At 43.7% G+C, this 19,202-nt stretch overlaps 1 protein-coding gene across 1 annotated transcript; it reads right to left on the bottom strand.

Annotated features, from left to right (window-relative positions):
- Positions 1 to 18,116: 18,116 nt before the first annotated feature.
- LOC121438862 (putative L-type amino acid transporter 1-like protein MLAS) lies at positions 18,117 to 19,202 on the bottom strand. The gene is made up of 2 exons (XM_041639342.1): positions 18,444 to 19,202; positions 18,117 to 18,179 (listed from the first exon to the last, which is right to left on the bottom strand). Exons 1-2 carry the CDS (start codon positions 19,200 to 19,202, stop codon positions 18,117 to 18,119), a joined length of 822 nt encoding a protein of 273 aa, XP_041495276.1.

Genomic DNA, 19,202 nt, shown 5'->3' with positions numbered 1-19,202 from the left:
CCTGGATTAAGGAAGAGAGACCTTTGGGAGAGCCTTGTGGGTGTGTCTGTGAGGATGTTCCGACAGAATTACAGCATATGCCTCTGACTAGGCTTGCCCTCAGTGCGGGCAAGCACCACCCAACCAGAGCATAACCACAAGGAGATTGATGTCTCCTCCCCAAAGCCAGGCACATTCAGATCCTGTAGTGGACATTGGAGTCCAAGTTGTTTAGTCTCCACGAAATACACCAACAGCTTCCTCCTCGGATTCTCCAGCCTTTCACTTCAAAACTGAGAGTGACACCATCAGCTTCCTTGGTACCCAGACCTTGAGACTTGGAATAAGACCAGGGTCCCAAGGTCTCCAGCTTAGAGACCTATCCTGAGCTTTCCCAGATGTGTAATCATGCTAACTAGCTGTCCAGACAAACCCTCTCTCTTATGTCACGCAAGGACTGTCTGGTCTGATTCTCTGGAGAACTGACTTAAATCAGGTCACTACTACCGTGAAGAGACATCGTGATCAAGGCAACATACAAAAGAAAGAATTTAACTGGCAGCTTGTTTACAGTTTCAGAGGATGAGTGCATGACCATCATGGCAGGAAGCATAGCAGCAGGCAGACAGGCATTGCACTGGAGCAACAGCTAAGAGCCTTTGCATCCTGATCCAAAAGGCAGAAGCAGAGAGAGTGAGACTGGACCTGGCTTAGGCTTTTGAAACCTCGAAGTCCACCTCCAGTGAAACACCTCCTCCAGCAAGGCCACGCCTCTTAGTCCTTCCCAAACAGTTCCACCAACTAGGCACCCAGTATTCAAATATATAGCCCCACAGGGGGAATTTCATTCAAACCACCGCAAGAACCCTCACTAAAATCATGCTGATACAAAAGGGTTATACAAAAGACCTCCCAGAATCATAAATCACTAAGAACTTTTAAACTTGTTCTTCTTTTCAGTTTATTGTTTGTTCTTTTTGTTTTTTGTTGTTATTGTTTTGTTTTTGAGACAGGGTCTCATGTAGCCTAGACTGTCCCTGAATTTGCTATATAACCAAGGGTGACTTCAAATTTTTGAGTTCCAGGCTCTATCTCCAAAGTGTAAGAGATTACTAGTGTGAACCTGCAAGCCTTCCTTATGTGGATAAAGATCAAACCCAGGACTTCATACATGTTAAACAAGTATTCTACCCACTGAAATATATCTCCAGTCCCATTAAGGACTCTTAGGAAAGTCCATAGGCTATCTATGTCTATTTTTTATAGTTTCCTTTTTTAATGATTTATTTTTATTTTTTATGCATTGGTGTTTTGCCTGCCTGCATAGCTGTATAATGGTGTCTGATCTCCTGGAACTGGAACTTCATACAGTTGTGGATATCCATGTGGGTGCTGGGAATTGAACCTGGGTCCTCTGGAAAAGCAGCCAGTGCTCTTAAGTGCTGAGCCATCTCTCCAGCCCCTATCTATATCTATTTTAAAGTAGATGCTGCCTGTACAGTTTATCTGTGAGCTCAGAGTTACATCTCAGAATCATAACCTGTTTGTATTATCTGCATATTTATCTCACTCCCTCCTGCACACTGGTGCCCCCAAGGACTAGGCTGAGCAGTTTTATTTTCTTCTCTGACCCACGCCTAAGCAGGAACAAAGATCCAAAAGCTAGACAATATTTCTTTTATGTGTGTTTGCGGAACCAGTTAGTCTTCTCTATGAGGTAAATGGAGGCTGCCCCCGTAGAATGGAAGGAGCCGGAGTGGTGCCAAAAGAAGGTCAGAGGAGACAGCTGACAGATCAGAGATATGTGATGGAGGAGATCAGAGAGGATGAGGTGACCAGTGCAGTTTCAGAACTAGCTGTGCTGCTGATAGCCACCTGCTGCTTAACAGCCCTAGGAACCTGTGAGACTCACAGTCATGAGTAAGGGCTACACTCATGTCAGGTGTCATTTGCAAGCCACAGGGGCCTCTGGTTCTTGACCAAATGGGCTACAAACCAAGAGCTCCACAATCCCTGTCTTATTGTTTGATGATTTGTTATAATGGGCTTACAGATCCCAGAAAAACAGTTATTTGTATTTACCAGTGTATTATAAAGGATACAAATGGATTAAAATGTGGCTCAGCTGATAGAATGTTTGCCTAGCACTGTATAAACTGGTGAGGTGGCATACTTCTGCAATTCCAACACTCAGGAATGGTTTGCAGGAGAATCAGTTCAAGTTCACCTTTGGCTGTTGGCAGAGACTGCTCATTCATTCCCAGCTGCCAATGGGTTAATTTAAGAGGTAAGAGCTAGCTAGAAATATGCTTAAGCTATTGACCAAACGGTATTGCAATTAATATAGTTTCTGTGCCGGGTGGTGGTGGCACACGCCTTTAATCCCAGCACTCGGGAGGCAGAAGCAGGCGGATCTCTGTGAGTTCAAGACCAGCCTGGTCTACAAGAGCTAGTTCCAGGACAGGCTCCAAAACCACAGAGAAACCCTGTCTCGAAAAACCAATATATATATATAGTTTCTGTGTGATTATTTCAGGTCTGGAAAGCCAGGAAATGAATGGGCTGCCTCTACCTACAAATTGGCATGCCAACATGGGCCAACTACATTCACATAAAACCTTAGAGAGCTTGAAAAGAAATTCCAAATAGTAAAGAACAAAGTTTAGTGCAGCTTCTTGGAAGCCGCATTTTTTTTTTCAGATGGGCTCTGTTTGCTGACAGCAAGCAGGAGTGCTGTGTCTCCTTTAAGAGAAGTTTTATTGACTCAGCATAAGAAATGGTGGCTTCCTGATCCATGTTGCCAGCACAAACTTTGGCTCTTTCAGGAGGCTGAGCACTTAAATGGGATTTGTGAGCAGAATGCTACAACTTGCTTAATGGCAACATAGACCTGCTGTGTGCCTGGAATGGGGTTGTGAGCATGGCTCACAGAGCTGGCACTGAATGAACCTCTGCCATGTTGGACTGGGCAGAGCCAAAAGGAAAAGCAACTTTAGTCCTAGCCATACCACTTAGCATTTTAAGAAGTGCTCCTGGATAGAAAAGGATTTCAGATACACAACAAAGACAGATTCAGATGAAAAAGACCTCTGAATGGGTCACAGTGTTGGATAAATGTATATGGTCTTGGGAGAGAGAAGAAAAATAATATAGACCGTTATAAAAATAAGTAAATCTTTTTTTAGAAAAATAAAAGAAAGTCTTTAAAGCGACATAGTACAGACAGTCATAGATTAAAGGAGAAAAGAAAAATAAACCTGTAAAGATGGAATATACATAGAGAGTCCGAATTATGTATATTATTGTGTTTTCTTTGAATTTTTTACTGTGAATAAGCTAAGTACAGAGAGACATTTCATCATATAGGCTGTTAAGCTAAACCAACATATCTATTTTAAAGGTATCTTGACATCAAAGTTTGTGTCTAAAGATATGTTGCTTTGGAAAAGAGGTTCTGTTTTTGTTTCCATAGAGAATGAGAAACTGTGGATTCCTTCCAGACTAATGTGGTTTGATGGAACAAGACCCCCAGAAAGGTGTCTGTAATCCCCCCAAAATACTTTGCCTAACAAAAAGCAGGAAGCAATTTGGAGCAAACTATGCCCAAATTCCCAAATATTGTTTATAAATGTTTGTTTACATTTAAAGGGGGATATGCTATAGAGATGAATGCTTTGCATTGCTATGGATCTTGGTCTGTTGATACAAATTTAAGGTCAATTTTGTTATATGTGTATTTCTGCTCTTGATCAAGGTATTATGTTTATGCAGTTCATCTAAAATTTTAATGTATAGTTAAAAATACAGAATAGATAGTCATTTATTATAGTCAAGTTTGTAGCCATATTAGGTTTTCTAGATGTACAAGATATATTTCAGAATGATAGATATTCTTCAAACCTTTCAAAGATGAACAGAATATGGCATTTAAAATGTTTTAAGAACTTAGACTTTTTATGGCAATGAGACTCATCTGCTCCTGGCAGCACCAATCTACTTCAAGAGGAAGATGGGCATCAAAGAAGCTCCTTATGGAGTTTGTTAGCCATTTGGGCACAAAACTGCTCTTGCCTAGACTGCTTGATGGTATGCTGTATAAACAAAACATGCAGAACCCACAGAAAAATAGCTGCTAAACTTGCCTAAAGGTGAGACAATGTTTCAGGGTTCCTGCTTCATGAAAGAGTCTGCCAGACATTCTACAGTACACAGAAGAAAGTGACTGACAAACAGCCAATATAGGTGGAACTGTCTTTGAAATTTCCTGCTTCATGGAAAAGTCTGCTGGATACTATGGGCCTAGAGGCTGAAGATGGATGCCCCAATGTTACAGAAGAACTTTGGGTGACTGTCTAGTTAGCAAGATGTCTCTGTCATTTCTAGAGTTTTGGAAATTGCTTATAATGAACTTCCTGTTTACTTAGGTAATATTATATCCTTCTGGAGGCTTTGATAGAGTTGAAGAATAGATAGTTATAATTATTGTTTTCCTTACTTATGATAAAATATAAAGTATATATAAATATTTTAACTGTAATTCTTGCTTGCTAACTATTTTGCATATGTAATTTTACTATGTTAAAGTTAAAACCTTTTTTATTTAGACAGAAAAGGGGCAATGATGTGGGAAGTCCTTCTGTATATGTGTTGCTTTTATTGGTTAATGAATAATAAGTTGTTTGGGCCTAGGCAGGGCAGAATAGAGCTAGGCGGGAAAACTAAACTGAATGCTGGGAAAAAGTAGGTGGAGTCAAGAAGATGCCATGTAGCCACCGGAGGAGAAAGGCACCCACAGGAGTTAACCAGAACCTTGCCGGTGGGCCACAATTTCATGGTGATGTACAGATTAATAGAGATTGGTTAATTTAAGATATAAGAACTAGCTAGCAAAATGCCTAAGTGATTGGCCAAGCAGAATTTTAATTAATACAGTTTCTGTGTGATTGTTGTGACTATGGGCAGCCAGGAATGAATGAGCAGTCTCCGCCAACACTTGGTTATATATAAATTTGAGGCTAGTCTAGATTAGATGTGACCCTGTCTTAGATCAAACATATAAATGAACAGTGCCAAGGTACATAAGGTAAAGTGGGAGGGGAATGGAGTCCCAGCACACTAGCCTCCCTCATGAGTTCAGCATCCTTCAATTACACGGTTAGTTTCTCTAGCCTAGTCCACCATCTGCTTAGAGCAGGAGCTGGGTAGGACCCAGCCTCTTTTGAAACTTTCTTTTCTCTGCAACCAGGTATCCTTTAGAAGACAGGATGCTGAAGTTTCATTCCATAACTGTGTTTAGGAGCTAGTTTCATCAACAGTTCACAATTGAGAACTGTGGTAGACTGATGGACCACGTCCTCCTGAATGGTTCCTGTGCACGCCTTCAAAAAATTGCTTCGCTCAACTGCCAACAGTGATGAAACTAGCACACAGGTTATACCGTGAAAGACCTAATTAACGACGCCCCCATTCAGCAGGAAGCAGTTTGGAGAGAAAAAACTGCGCCCATGTTCCCAAAATATTGTTTGTAAATGTTCTTTTACATTTAAAGGGGGATATGATATAGATATGAATAATTTACATTGATATGGATTTTGTTTTAGTGATTTAAATTTAAGGTCAATTTTGTTATATATATATAAGTGTTTCTGATTTTGGTTAAGGTATTGTGATTGTGTAGTTCATTTAAATATGTACTGTATAATTAGGAAATATAGGTTGTTAATGGATAATCATTGATAATAGTAAAGCTTGTAGTCATGTTAGTTAGATTTTCCAGATATATATAGATATATTTTAGATAGACATTCTTCATGTCTTTCAAAGATTACAGAATAGGACATTTAATGTTTTAATAACTGAGGACTTTTCATGACAATGAGACACTCTGCTCCTGGCAGCACCAATGTACTTCAAGAGGAAGATGGGCATCGAAGAGGCACCTTATGGAGTTTGATAGCCATTTGGGCAAGAAACTGCTCTTGCCTGGACTATTGCATAAACTGGACACAGAGAACCCGCAGAGAGAGGACTACTGAACTTGCCTAAGGTGAGATGATCTTTTGGGGTTCCTGATTCATGAAAGAGTCTGCGAGACATTCTGCAGGACACAACAGATAGTGACTGAACTGACTTTGAATTTTCCTGCTTTATGGAAATGTCTGCTGGATACCATGGGCCTGAAGGCTGAAGATGGATGCCCCAACGGTAGAGAGGAACTTTGGGTGACTGTCCAGGTAGCGAGATGTCTCTGTCATTTCTAGAGTTTTAAAAGTTGCTTTTTTCCTGTTTGCTTAGGTAGTATTGTATCTTCCTGGAGTCTTTGATGGAGTTAAGAATAGTTAGTTATAGTTATAGTTTTCCTTAGTTATGATAAAGATTACTGTAACTTTTACTTAATAACTGTTTTGTTATATGTAATTTTGCTTTGTTAAAGTTAAAGCCTTTTTTTTTGTTTAAACCGAAAAAGGGGAAATGATGGAGGAAGGTCATTGGCTAATAAAGGAACTGCCTTGGCCCATTTTATTGGTTAGAAGGTAGGTGGGAGGAGGAGACAGAACAGAACGCTGGGAGGAAGAGGAAGTGAGCTCAGAGTCTTGACAGCTCTCCTCTAGGGAGCAGATGCCTGAGAGAGACGCCATGCCCCGCTCCCGGGATGAAGCTCCGACCCAGGATGGACATAGGCTAGAATCTTCCCGGTAAGCGCACCTTGGGGTGCTACACACAGATGATTAGAAATGGGCTAAATTAATATGTGAGAATTAGCCTAGAAGAGAATGGGCCAAGCAGTGTTTAAATGAATACAGTTTGTGTGTTGTTATTTCAGGCATAAGCTAGCCAAGCAGGCGGCTGGGGTGTTGGGGACGCAGCCCCGCCACCGCCCCTATTTACTACAGTAGACCAGAAAAAAGGCTTGTCCCCAATTGCTGGTACAAAGTCCCTAAAACCTTTGTGGTGAATAGAATGCTGAGTATTTTTATTATAAGTTAATAAGATGGCAGGTGATTGAGGCCCCTAGGTTGGTAGCTTCAGGAATGGGGCACGGTTAGAAGTTTAGAACATTCAACCTACTCCCCCTAGGAAGTGGACAGAAGAGATAGAATTCAAGCAATGCTCCATACCTAATGACACCTCTATAAAAACTCCTGAATGACAAGATTTAGAAAGATTCTGGGTAAGCATATGGAGGTGCTGGAGAGGACATTGGGTGACTTTTCCTGAGGAGACACAAACAAACATCTATTTACCCAGCAAGAGGACTTAGAAAACAGAGGATCTTGTATGCAAGCCTGACCAGGAGGAGCCTTGTGAATCTCATGAATTTCAGGAGCTTCCTGAGATTTGTTAGTTGCCGACTTCCTGTATCTTATAAGTTTTGTTAACTTCCTGAGTTTTAACAAACCTCCCTCTAGGATGGAATATTTCAAACCAGAGAAAACTGCTATACAACAAAAGACAGTGAACCAGCAGCTGACTTGGAATCAGCACTCCTAGCCTCTGACCTTGCACTGTACATCTCTTCTGTTTAAGTTTTTCTGAGTTGAATATTTTATATTTAATTTCATATTGTTATATAAATTTTATATTGGTATAATTCATAATACAAATAATAAGTAAAGTGGCTTTCTGAATCATGTGAGCCATTCTGGCAAATTATTGTACTTGAAGGGGTAAGCTGTAGAAATGCCCAGTTTTAAAGTGATGCTGGATAGATATATAAGTAGCATGGGGACCCAGTTCTTAAATCACTGGTGTCTGAAGTGATGGTAGTCATGAGGAACTGAACCCTTAAACCTGAGGGAAGTGTTTGGACCAAACTCAGACTGTCAGAACCGAATGGAACTGTTGAACTTCTCTGTTTCGTGTCTACCATGAAGCAAGTTTATGGGGAGAAAAGGTGGTTTGAATGAGAATGTCCCCAATAGGCTCAGATGTTTGAATACTAGGTCCTCTTGGTGGAGCTGTTCAGGTAGGTGTAGGAGGTATGGCCTTGTCGCAGATACCATGCCTGCCTGCTGCCGCACTTCCCTGCCATAGAGGTGATACACTCTTATTCCATAAGCCAAGATTAAAGCCGTCTATTATCACCTTGATAAGTTTTATCAGAGCAATAGAATGTGTGCAAGTTACAGTAAGACTATACATGAGTTTTCAGGAGAAACTAAAAGATGTTCTCTTCCCCTTTCCTTTTAATTGCCCATCCCCCTAGTTGCCCTCAGGAGCTATACTCCCACCTCATTCTAGGCACTTGTCATTCTCTACCACCCATGTCCTTCCCAGGATAGCCAGGTATCTCTGTCCTCTCATTTCTATCTAGTCCTGTATCTGTATTAGCCTTCTTGGAAGCTGTTCTAACCCTTTGTCCTTTTTCCTGGAAATTCATCTGCATTTCCTTTTACTCAAAGTCAGTAACCCTTCCTTCCTAGCAATATATCTTCTGCTTATTGCGCTGGTCAAGCACATCGGCAGCTTCAAACCACAGCTGAAGTCTTCCTAAACGAGAATTATGATCGACAGGGCCTGGAGAGATGGCTCAACGGTTAAGAGCACGGGCTATTCTCCCAGAGGACCCAGGTTCAATTTCCGGTACCCACATGGCAGTTTACAACGGTCAGTAACTCCTGTTCCAGGAGTCCTGATACCCTCACACAGAAATACAAGCAGACAAAATACCAATATACATAAAATACAAATAAATAAACTATTAAAAATTACTACAGACAAATCTTGTCTAGATGCAAGACATATGTACCCATTCAAACTCACTGGAGGCAAAATGAGAAATTTATTTTATGGTATCAGTTGTCCCAGAAAAATTAACAATACAGTGCTTACCTCAGTATACATGATGCCCTAGGATTAATCTCTAGCTTTGAAAATATAAAAAAAAGGAAAAAGAAAGAGAAGGGGGAGGATAAAGAAGGACATAAACCTCAGGAAATACCCTCAAGTAGCAGTTGGACCCCAGGACAAATATCAAAATGACTCTTTTCAGATCCTGCCCCTACTCCGGCCCCACATCTTTTTTAAAAGAACATCTGATCTTACATCATCTTCACTTTTTCTAAAAGCATGTATGGTCATATATCATCTTCACTCTTCTTGCCACACTGCCCTTCTCTACTTCTCTGTCCGCTTGATAAAGTAGCCCATACAAGTCCCAAGATGTGCAATGTCAGAGGCCAAATAGGACGATAGAATCCCAAGGACAGAAACCCAGAGAAGGGACTCATTCCACACTGTCTACTTGGCTACAAATAGCAACTAAATGTCTATTTGTTACCAGAGAGTTCCTCTGTGAAACAAGGTGGTACCTGCGTCAAAGGAATAGGTTTTAGGGAAATGAGATAGTGTTCTGGTAGATATCCACAAACCTCAAAGTAACCATACTAGAGCACTCAGTACTTTCTAGAATTATACTTAGTCGGTTTCCAGAGAACCAGTAGGAATAGTAAAGAGGGCAGTGCAGAATCTCTCTGACCATCTAGTCAAGGATCTTGAGTGGTTGGAGCAACTTCCAGGAGCAGTTGGAGTTGCATGGTGATGGCTTGCATACATTTGGACTGACACTGGAAGCGGAAAAGCAGGAAATACAGCAGGAAGCCACTGAGCAGGAAGAAGAAGATGTACAGGAATTCCATCTGGGGGTGGTCGATGACGGGGGCCAGCACCAGGTAGAGAGACACCAGCAGCATGATGGCAGGAAGGCAGGTGGGAACCTGCAGAGGGCACAAACAGTTTATTTGACCCCTGAGACTGCAATGATGAGGAAGGAGTGTCCCTGAGTACTGCCTTCCTACCTATCTATCAATTATGGCCATGGGCCACTAGTGTCCCTCCTCCAGTATCTGCTAGAATGTCAGACTGGGCCACAAGAGCTATGTACTAGGCTGCATGGGGACTCTTTAAGACACTGAGTCTGGGCCCAGCATTGGCCTCTCTGTGTTATGTGGCCTCTGCATTTGTGCTCTATCTTTCTCTCTCGTGGCCCTCCAGAGGAGAAATGACCAATAACTCTTACCACCATCCAAAATTGTGCAATGTTCTGCCAAATACAATGACAGTGGCAGCTGCTGACAGTCCTTGTCTAGGCCAGCGGTTCTAACCTGTGGATCTCGGCCTCTTTGGGGGGGTCGAACAACCTTTCCACGGGGGTTGTGTATCAGATACCCTGCATATCAGATGTTTACATTATGACTCATAACAGTAGAAAAACTACAGTTACGAAGCAGCAACAAAAATAATTCTGTGGTCGGAGGTCACCACAATGTGAGGAACTGTATTAAAGGGCCGCGGCATTAGGAAAGTTGAGAACCACTGCTCTAGGCCTTGAAGGAGACAGTGACCCAAAGATACATGTCATACAGAGGCTAGATTGAAAAATGCCCAGGTACTGTCATGAAGGCTACCTTGTAAGTGTGAGGAAGATTCTTTGTCTTCATTCGCAAGTACAGGAGGCAGCCAAAGGTGGTTCCGGAGGAGAGCCAGGAGAGGAAGCTGCGGTGAAAAAATGAAACATATATAGGAGGCCTTCTCTGATGGAACCTGCCTGGACCAGGACAAAATGTTCAAAGAGAAGGAGGAGCATTTGATTTTCTTTAGGGGAGCCAAGGGCTATACTTGATTTGGTTCCCAGCCCTCATATGATAGCTCACAACCCTAACTCCAGCTCTGAGAGATCTGATGCCTTCTTCTAATCTCTGGGAGAACAAGGCATGAATTTGGTACACAAATATATATGCAGACAAAACATGTGTACGTGTAAAATAAAATCAATAAACCTTAAAAACAAAACAGAACAAAAATTTCTAAAGATGACCCTGTGGGTCACAAAACAAGACATGAAATTGGGATAAGAACTTGGTAGGAGGAGGAATGGGGTTTGGAGACAAGGGATAAGAGTGGGCAGAGGAATGAGTGTGTGTGGCCACAATGCGTGATGTGTGTGTGTGTGTGTGTGTGTGTGTGTGTGTGGAATTGTCAAAGAATAATTGTTTCTTGGTCCTTGCACTAAAATCAAGTATAAAACAGTCAAATGATAAATTAATTTTTAAAATAAAATCTCTTTTAAAAAAGAGGGCATAGTAGAATCTCAAGAAGGCCTATGCTCATGGAAGCAGAGCTCTTCTCCCGACCCATCCATCTTTGCTTCAGGGCTGATGACATTACATTTAGGCCACTAAACACCCAATCAGCCCTTGCCTCTGTCCTTTCCAAGGTCTGTAGTGTGAGTGACTGCTGCCAGTCTGATAAAATTTCATCTGAAGGTCTGGTGAAATAGCTTAGTCAGTAAAGAGCTTGCCGCACAAGCACAAAGACCCGAGTTCAACCCCCAGAACCCATGTGGAAAAACCAGGTGTGGTGCTATGGGTTTGTAATCCCAGCACTGTGTAGACAGAACAATTGGGTTCTGGGGTTCACTGGCCAGCCAGCCTAGCCTACTGGGCTAGTTCTGCACTTGAGAGGCAAGGGCAGAAATATTGCCATAAATTCTAGGCCAATTTGGTCTATATAACATGTTCTAGATCAGCTAGAGCTGCATTGTGAGACCCTGTATGTACTGGTTAGTTTTATGTCAATTTGATACAAGTTAGAATCAAGCTGAAAGGAGGGACTATCAATTGAGAAAATGCCTCCGTAAGAACTGGCTATAGGACATATTCCTAATTAGTGATTGTTGAGGGGGCATCAGCACTAGCCTATTGTGTTGGTGCCATCTTTTGGCTGGTGGTCCTGGGTTCTAGAAGAGCTGACTGAGCAAGTCATGGAGAGCAAGGCAATGAGCAGTATCCCTCCACGGCCTCTGCATCAGCTCCTGCCTCCAGGTTCCTGACTTGTTTGGGTTCCTGTCCTATCTTCCTTCAATGATGGACTACAATATAGAAGAAGTGTAGGCCAAATAAACCCTTTCTTCCCCATGTTGTTTTGGTCATGGTGGTTCATCACAGCAATAGAAACCCTAACAAGACATTATCTTAAAAAATGTAAATGGCAGGCCAGAGAGATGGCGCTATGGTTAAGAGCACTTACTGTTCTTCCAGAGGACCTGGGTTCAATTCCCAGCACCCACATGGAAGCGATCAACTGTCTGTAACTCTAAGATCTGACACCCTCACTAGACAGCTATGCAGGCAAAATACCAATATTTTAGATAGATTTTGTTATCACCATATAAATGATTTCCATCTTTCTCACGGGAAAAACAATGAAAATAAAACATTGTTTGTGACGTGGTGCTCCTAAGAACCACCCCAAGTACTGAATGTCCTCTTCTAGATTAGACAGCCGAGCAGGGAACATGTGGTGCCTGAGAAATTACTAGAACTCTCTCTGCACCCAGATACTGTGCTCGTTTGGCAGGTGAAGAGTTGACCCAGCTTCAAATGAGCTTGGAAAATGACAAACGGCTATCACAACAGCCTGTGATATCTGTCTTGAGGAGAACATCAGAAGGGACTCAGAACATCCCCTTCCTGTGCTAAAATCACTCGCTGTGCCTAAACAGCTTGGAGACGGGGTCCAGAGCATAAGTCCAGACAGACGACAGAGGGGGAAATCGTGCTGAGTCCAAGAGTCTCCCAGCATTAATGCATAAATGTCCTTTAAAAACATATATTTACTTTTATGTGCACTGATATTTTGCCCACATGTATGTCTGTGTGAAGGTACCAGATCTCTTGAAATTGGAGTTACAGACAGTTGTGAGCTGCCATTTAGGTGCTGAGAATTGAACCTAGGTCCTCTGGAAGAGCAACCATTGCTCTTAACCAGTGAGCCATCTCTCCAGCCTATCTTAAGTGTCCTTTAGCATCATCATAGCAGCAGAATTAAGGAAAAAATTGACAGCGGTAGCACAAGCCTTAGGCTACTCATGGGGAAGCATCTGTCTTACTGAAAGTGGGGAGAAAAAAACACATCTAATTTTGGAAACAGAATGGATGAAATATATGTATAGATGTGAGGATTCTGAGCCTGGGCTGTCAGAAATGCATCACACAAAAGTTTATATGTATATATACATGCACATGGAGCTCAAAAGGCACAGATGCACTTCTGTATGTGTGTGCCTGTGTAGATAGATAGATCAGTAGATAGACAGATCAGTAGACAGATAGATATTAAGATAGATAGATGGATGGATACATGGATAGATAAATTGATAAGTAGATAGATGGATATATGATAGGTAAATAGGTGGATAGATAGGTAAATTGATAAGTAGATAGATAGATGATAGGTAGATAGATAGAGATAGATAAATGGATGGATGGATAGATAGATAGATGATAGATAGATAGATAGATAGATAGATAGATAGATAGATAGATAGATATTATTACCCCACAGGCTCATGTACTGTTCTGGGAGATTATTGATATGTAGGGGAATGGAAGCTCAGTAAAGAAACGGGTTTCTGGGTGAGTGGGCAGGCCTTGAGATTTATAACACCTGACTTCCTGTCCTTTCTTTGCTCCTGGTCCACTGAGGTGTGAGCAAGCAGCTACACACACCTCTCACCACAGGCTCCAAACATTCCAGTTTCCATGTCTCCCTGCCATGCTGATCTGTATCCTGTATGTGTCAAAATAAATCCTTCCTCCTTTCAGTTGTTTCCTGTCAGGTATTTAATTGTTATGGTGAGAAAATTTGTGTGTGTGCATGCTTGCATTTGTGTTGTGTGTGTGCACGCATGCACATAGGAACTCCAGAAGAGAACACACACATTTATATGTGCAGATAGGTGCAAGTTGGTACATCTAAGAGTATATAGATACAGAGATGTCTAGGACACAGATACCAGCCTGTGAATAGCTCACTTACCTCAAGAAGTTCACGAAGGTGCTGAAGTTTCCTGGAATGACCAGGACCAAAGCCATAGCTGTGGTGAAGACCAGGGCTGGAGCTGGTGTAAGTCGATGCACATGAATCATGGACATAAGCTGAGGCTGGAAGACAGTGGCGTGAGAGAGGCTGTTCAAGCTACAATAAGCCCTCTGTCTCCTATCATGCTTTGGACACCAGTGTGCCCAATCCAATGGTCAACAGTTCCATGGCTTCCAGGGTGTAGGTTTCCTTGGGTTACTATGATACCCTGGATTGTTAGCCTCAAAATAATCAGTCTCCCTCTCTTTGCCTCTATGTCAGGCATGTAGCTCTCAACCCTTGATGTGGGCTAGGCTGCATCACTTGATTCATCCAATAAAACACGAGCACAAAAGACAAGCCCATGCTCTAAGTGTGATTTTATGTTTGGTTTGACATCTTAAACCCCGATTTCTGAATTAATCAAGAAATGCTCCCAGGAGCCATCTCTGCTTTGACCTGGATCCCTGAAAGAGGAACAGACTCATTTCAAAATAAGAATGACCCAAACAAACAGGGCCACAGCTAACACGAAGAGCAACAGTTAAACGTGGCAAGCCACTGGGGGTTAGGGGTTGTCTGTTATTCAATATTATTATCATAGCAAGAGCTAAAAGGAGCAAAGAATCTTGGAGGGAAAGGGGCATTGTATATACTTGGGGCCTCTTTCCTGTGGCCTCTGTACTCTTGCTATTCACAAATAGACTTTATCACTCCTTCTACCCCACATAATCCAGGACCATGGCAACCCTGAAACTTGGAAGAGATCAGGAATAGATCAGAAAGGAAGGGAATGGCCATATCCCATTCTCAGAAGAAAAAAGGGTCACATCTGATTGGGGAGGTCCAGGCTTGGGCTCAATGCTAGGCTTGGGAAGGAGAAGTCATAGGTGAAAGGTCTCCCAGCTCCTCCCTGGCAGCCTTCACCACCTCCCTTGACCCCAGATCCCACCTCTTACCATGTGACCTTCTCTTGCAGCTGCATAGCACAAACGGCTGCCACTGAAGAATGCCCCATTGACGGTACCAAACGTCGAGAGTGCCACAGCCAAGGGCACCAGCCAGGCCCAGGACCCCAGAACCCGGTTCCTAAAACAACAGAGGGTTCAAGGAAAAGACCTCTTAGCAGTGACTTGGAAAGTGGCCACAAGGCCTCCTGGGAAGTAGAAAAAAACCAATGCATTTGTTTGTTTGTTTTGTTTTGTTTTCTAGACAGGGTTTTTCTGTGTAGTTTTGGTTCCTGTCCTGGAACTTGCTCTGTAGACCAGGCTGGCCTCAAACTCACAGAGATCCCTCTGTCTCCCGAGTACTGGGATTAAAAGTGTGCACCACCACTGTTGGGCAAAACAATGCATTTAAAGGCAAGTTCAGATCGACATAGAGCAACCCCCTTCCCTATCCCTAAATGCAAGATACAGACCACGTGATTCACTCACCCCCAGCTCACAGCCATGGCGTCAGAGGAGAGGATCTCCAAGGGTGACATAACCAGCAGGTAACTGATATTGACCAGAACGTACAGAACGGTGACCAAGGGGATGGCAATCATCACTGCCCATACCAGGTTCTGCTGCAGGGTCAAGGAGAAGAGGACAAAGGTTAGCAATGAGGCCTCTCTAGGTCTTCAGCACTATGCTGTCCTCAGGGCCACTGTGCCAGATCCTGGGAAATGGAAGCCCTGTGTTCCCCCGCCATGAGAACGTGATCCCCACAATATGGGCACACAATCAGGCAGATGTGTGGGAAGTGACGTAAGATACTAGACAGAGCAAAAAAGATGCAGGGGGAATAGTGGAGGCGTCACCAGATCTTCCAGTATGAGGAGGGCCTCACCTGGGCTCTCTTTGAGGCATGGAAATGGCGCAGGAAGGTGGGACAGAGAATTTTTCTTGCAGAGGAAACCAGAGGAGAAGGGAAGCTGAGGACCTCACTAGTCTCCTCTGCAGAATGATTTGCCCCTATGAAAATAGCGTATTGGTACTTCTCCTCTTCGGCTTTAGAAAAGAAGACTATTTCCAGAGCTTTCTGCCAGGACTGAGCTCCGCTTATGGGAATTCTTAGATGTGGAGAGGAAAAGGAGAGGAGGGGAACACGGGCTGGGGCTGTCATCTCGACCCGTTTCAGCTCTTGGCAAGCAGCCTCCGTGTAGACACATCTTCATCCACCCCTCACCCCCACCCCACCTCATGTCCCCTTGTCCACTGGCCGGCTCTGTTCTCTCAGACCTCCACGTTCATGTTCATACTGCTTCTGCAGAGCTGTGGTGAGACTCCAGTCTCACCCCCCAGGAGGCATCTGACCACTCTGCTTTGCTGGTCACCCTCCCAAGAGGACCATGCTGCAAACGGGCGAGACTCTGAGCTCAAAGGAAAGTGCCTTGGCCACAGAATGGATATAGCAGCTACGGTTTTACCACCCAGGGGTTGGAATGTGGCTCTGCCTAGGCTCACACAAGGCTACCTGGAGTCAAGGTGCTCTCACTCCCACAGGCTTTTTGGGGATGCCCTCGGCACAGTGAGTACCCAGTATGCATGACTCAACCTCACACGTAGTCAGGGCAAGGAACCTAGCATGCTTTTGAATTTGACCTCTCCCCAAGCAACTTTCCCAGTAGCAATGAGTTGTGACAACAGCAGAGCCCTGAGTTGGGTCCTTAGTATGTTTCTGGCCAATGTATTACAAGAACAGTGAGATTTTCTGACTTCACTCTGAGGGCTCTGAATTCTTCAAATCCCAAGGAGTCTGCATATATGGCTGACCCTGGTTTGACAAAGCTTCTGTGGTTTCTCTGGTGGAGGTGAAGAGAGTATGAAACAAATATACTTTTTAGAACAAGTTAGGGCAGAATTTCAAGTGCTGGCATTCTGGTGGCTGGCTTAGGTTTTGCTTTGAAACCCACATCAAAACAGCAGAGATCAGCAAACGACAATTCTAGCCTGTAGCTGATTTTGTCAATTAAGTTTGATTAAAATACAACTGTGTTCCTTTATTTACCTATAGCAGTTTTTCTGCTACCATAACAGAAGAGACTAGTTGTGACCAGTACTAATGGATAGGGGGACTTAAAATCTTAACTCTTGGAGCCTTTCTTGAAAGACTTTGCTGATAACCACCACAACCATGGGAGCTTGTCTTCAACTTCAGAGACCAACTTTCAGAACCCTGCTCTTTCCTTGACCTAGCTGAAAGCCCACGGTCTAGATTGAGAAAGGGGGCTCTACAGCTACCAGGCAACCATATGTACACGCTACCCATTTACTTGAGAGTTTCCCAAGCCATGTGCCAAGAATGTACCAGTGAAACCTCAGAAATGAAGAATGAAGTCAGGGCAGTTATTATGATAGTCCTTTTCACAGACAAAGACTTAGGAACATGAAATCATATGCAAGAAATTAAAACCACCAGGCATGCCGGTAACTCCTGTAATCCCACTGTATAGGGGGTGAGGACAGGAGGATCAGAAGTTCAAAGACATTCTTAGCCACAGCACAAGCTCAAGGCCCACCTGGGCTACAATGAGACTGTCTCAGAGAAGAAAAATAAAAATAAGGATGAGATCCTAGGACTCTGAACATGCATTCTCTCTCTGTTTCCTCTGTCTCTGATATTCCTCCTCCTCCTCTTCTTCTTCCTCCTGCTCCTTCTCTCTCTCTCTCTCTCTCTCTCTCTCTCTCTCTCTCTCTTCTGCCTTCTCTCTGTCTCTCTTGTTTTTCTCTCCCCACTATTTCTGTCTGTCTCTCCCATCTCTGTTTCTATCTCTCTCCTTTGTCTCTGTTTCTCTCTCCTCTGTCTCTCTCTCTCTCTCTCTCTCTCTCTCTCTCTCTCCTCTTGCACTTTTGTCTCTAAACTGCCATTCTCTTCTCAAGCTGCCCTCCAGTGAGGGCAAGCCTTTGCCAAATCTCTAAAAGCTGGAATGCCCTTAAGCCAGCCCAGTAGGGACAGCAGAAGACTTGCAGTTCCTATTCTGTGAGTATTTGAAACTCCTACAAGGGAAAAAGAAAACAAACAACATCTCAGAAAATATATTTATAGCAAAGAGTCAGTACATTAATAACCAAAGATCCAAATGCCACAACAGAGTCCGGGGTAGCCCTTCAGACCAGCTAGCACACTGATTATCCAGACCAGGTTCACAGGTTGGGGTGAAAAGGCAGGACTGGGTTGTTTCCCAAGCCAAAGTATGCTATGTCCTCAAGTGGCACCCAGACTTTGGAAACTATGAACAAGTATCTACTGCAGTGTTCTGGAGGGAACAAGACAGGGGGTAGCCAGCAGAATCAATAAGAATGCTGGCAGTACGAATTCAGAATAATTCCCCTTTTGTGAATTTCAGTTTTCCCCTGTAAAACATGGAGTGTTGATGCTACCTCCAGGGGCAGAAAGATGAGTCCATGGGGTATAATAGTATGAAGTACTCTGCTTAAGTTAGAAACTGTTGATGAAATCCCATAAACTAATCAAGGCAGATGGGCTGCCATGCGGTCCCCTGAGTATAGCAAGGGAGCCTTGATTCCAGTCAGATGGTCCTTTGAATAGTTGGAATCCCAGTTCCTGGAGCTGCGGATGCTCAGAGGTTCACCCCTAGAGCAGCACACTCAACTCACCTTTGGGTTCTTGAGCTCCTCTACAACCATGTTGATATTATTCCAGCCATCGAAGGACCACAGGCCATGGTAGAAAGCCATGCCAATGCGCCCTGCCTGCTGTGTTGTGTTGTGGAAGGCAAACAGCAAGGATTCTGCACGACTGCGGCCCTGGGCCAGCACCACAGCCCCACCCACTACAATGATGAGCAATGAGAACACCTTGGCAGCTGTGCACACGTTCATCACCACCGTGGATATCCGGGAGCTCCAGAAGTTGATCAGTAGCAGCAACAGGATGCAAGAGGAAGCTACGATCTTGACCGTGATCTGAGGGAATGAGGAGCAGTCTGGGTAAAAGGGAGCCAGCGCATATTCAGCAAAACTCAGAGAGACGGCAGTGATGGCAGCGGGTCTGGCCAGCAGGACAAACATGTAGATAACCAGGAAGGCAGGCAAAGAGCCGAAGGTTCGTAAAATGTAGGCATAGTCTCCCCCAGATTCAGGAACCAGACTGCCCAGTTCAGCATAGCACAGGGCACCCAGCATGGCCAGAAGGCCACAAGTGGCCCAGACAACAAGACTGGCTCCAGGACTACCCATGTGAACCAAGACCCCCTGTGGGGACATGAAGATGCCAGAGCCAATCATACAGCCAGCAGTCATGGAAACTGCACTCCACAGACCAATCTCCCTCTTCAGTGACAGTCCTGGTGCCCCACTGTCATGCTCTGGCCCTGCGGGCTTCTCATTGCCATCTTGCTCCTCGCTTCTCTCCAT

Source organism: Microtus oregoni, unplaced genomic scaffold, assembly GCF_018167655.1.
Source record: "Microtus oregoni isolate MIOR12 unplaced genomic scaffold, Mior012 000058F_ref0000040, whole genome shotgun sequence".
Taxonomy (NCBI): Eukaryota; Metazoa; Chordata; class Mammalia; order Rodentia; family Cricetidae; genus Microtus; species Microtus oregoni.
The sequence above is the reverse complement of the archived record's forward strand: the minus strand, read 5'-3'. Positions and strand labels throughout refer to the sequence as shown.

What these genes read in the sequence shown, in the direction of transcription:
- LOC121438862 (XM_041639342.1), bottom strand. Translation starts at nt 19,202, where the DNA reads ATGGAGAGAAGCGAGGAGCAAGATGGCAATGAGAAGCCCGCAGGGCCA. An exon ending in AGGAGCTCAAGAACCCAAAG is followed by an intron (nt 18,180 to 18,443) that starts GTGAGTTGAGTG and finishes CATGTTTTACAG; the next exon opens with GGGAAAACTGAAATTCACAA.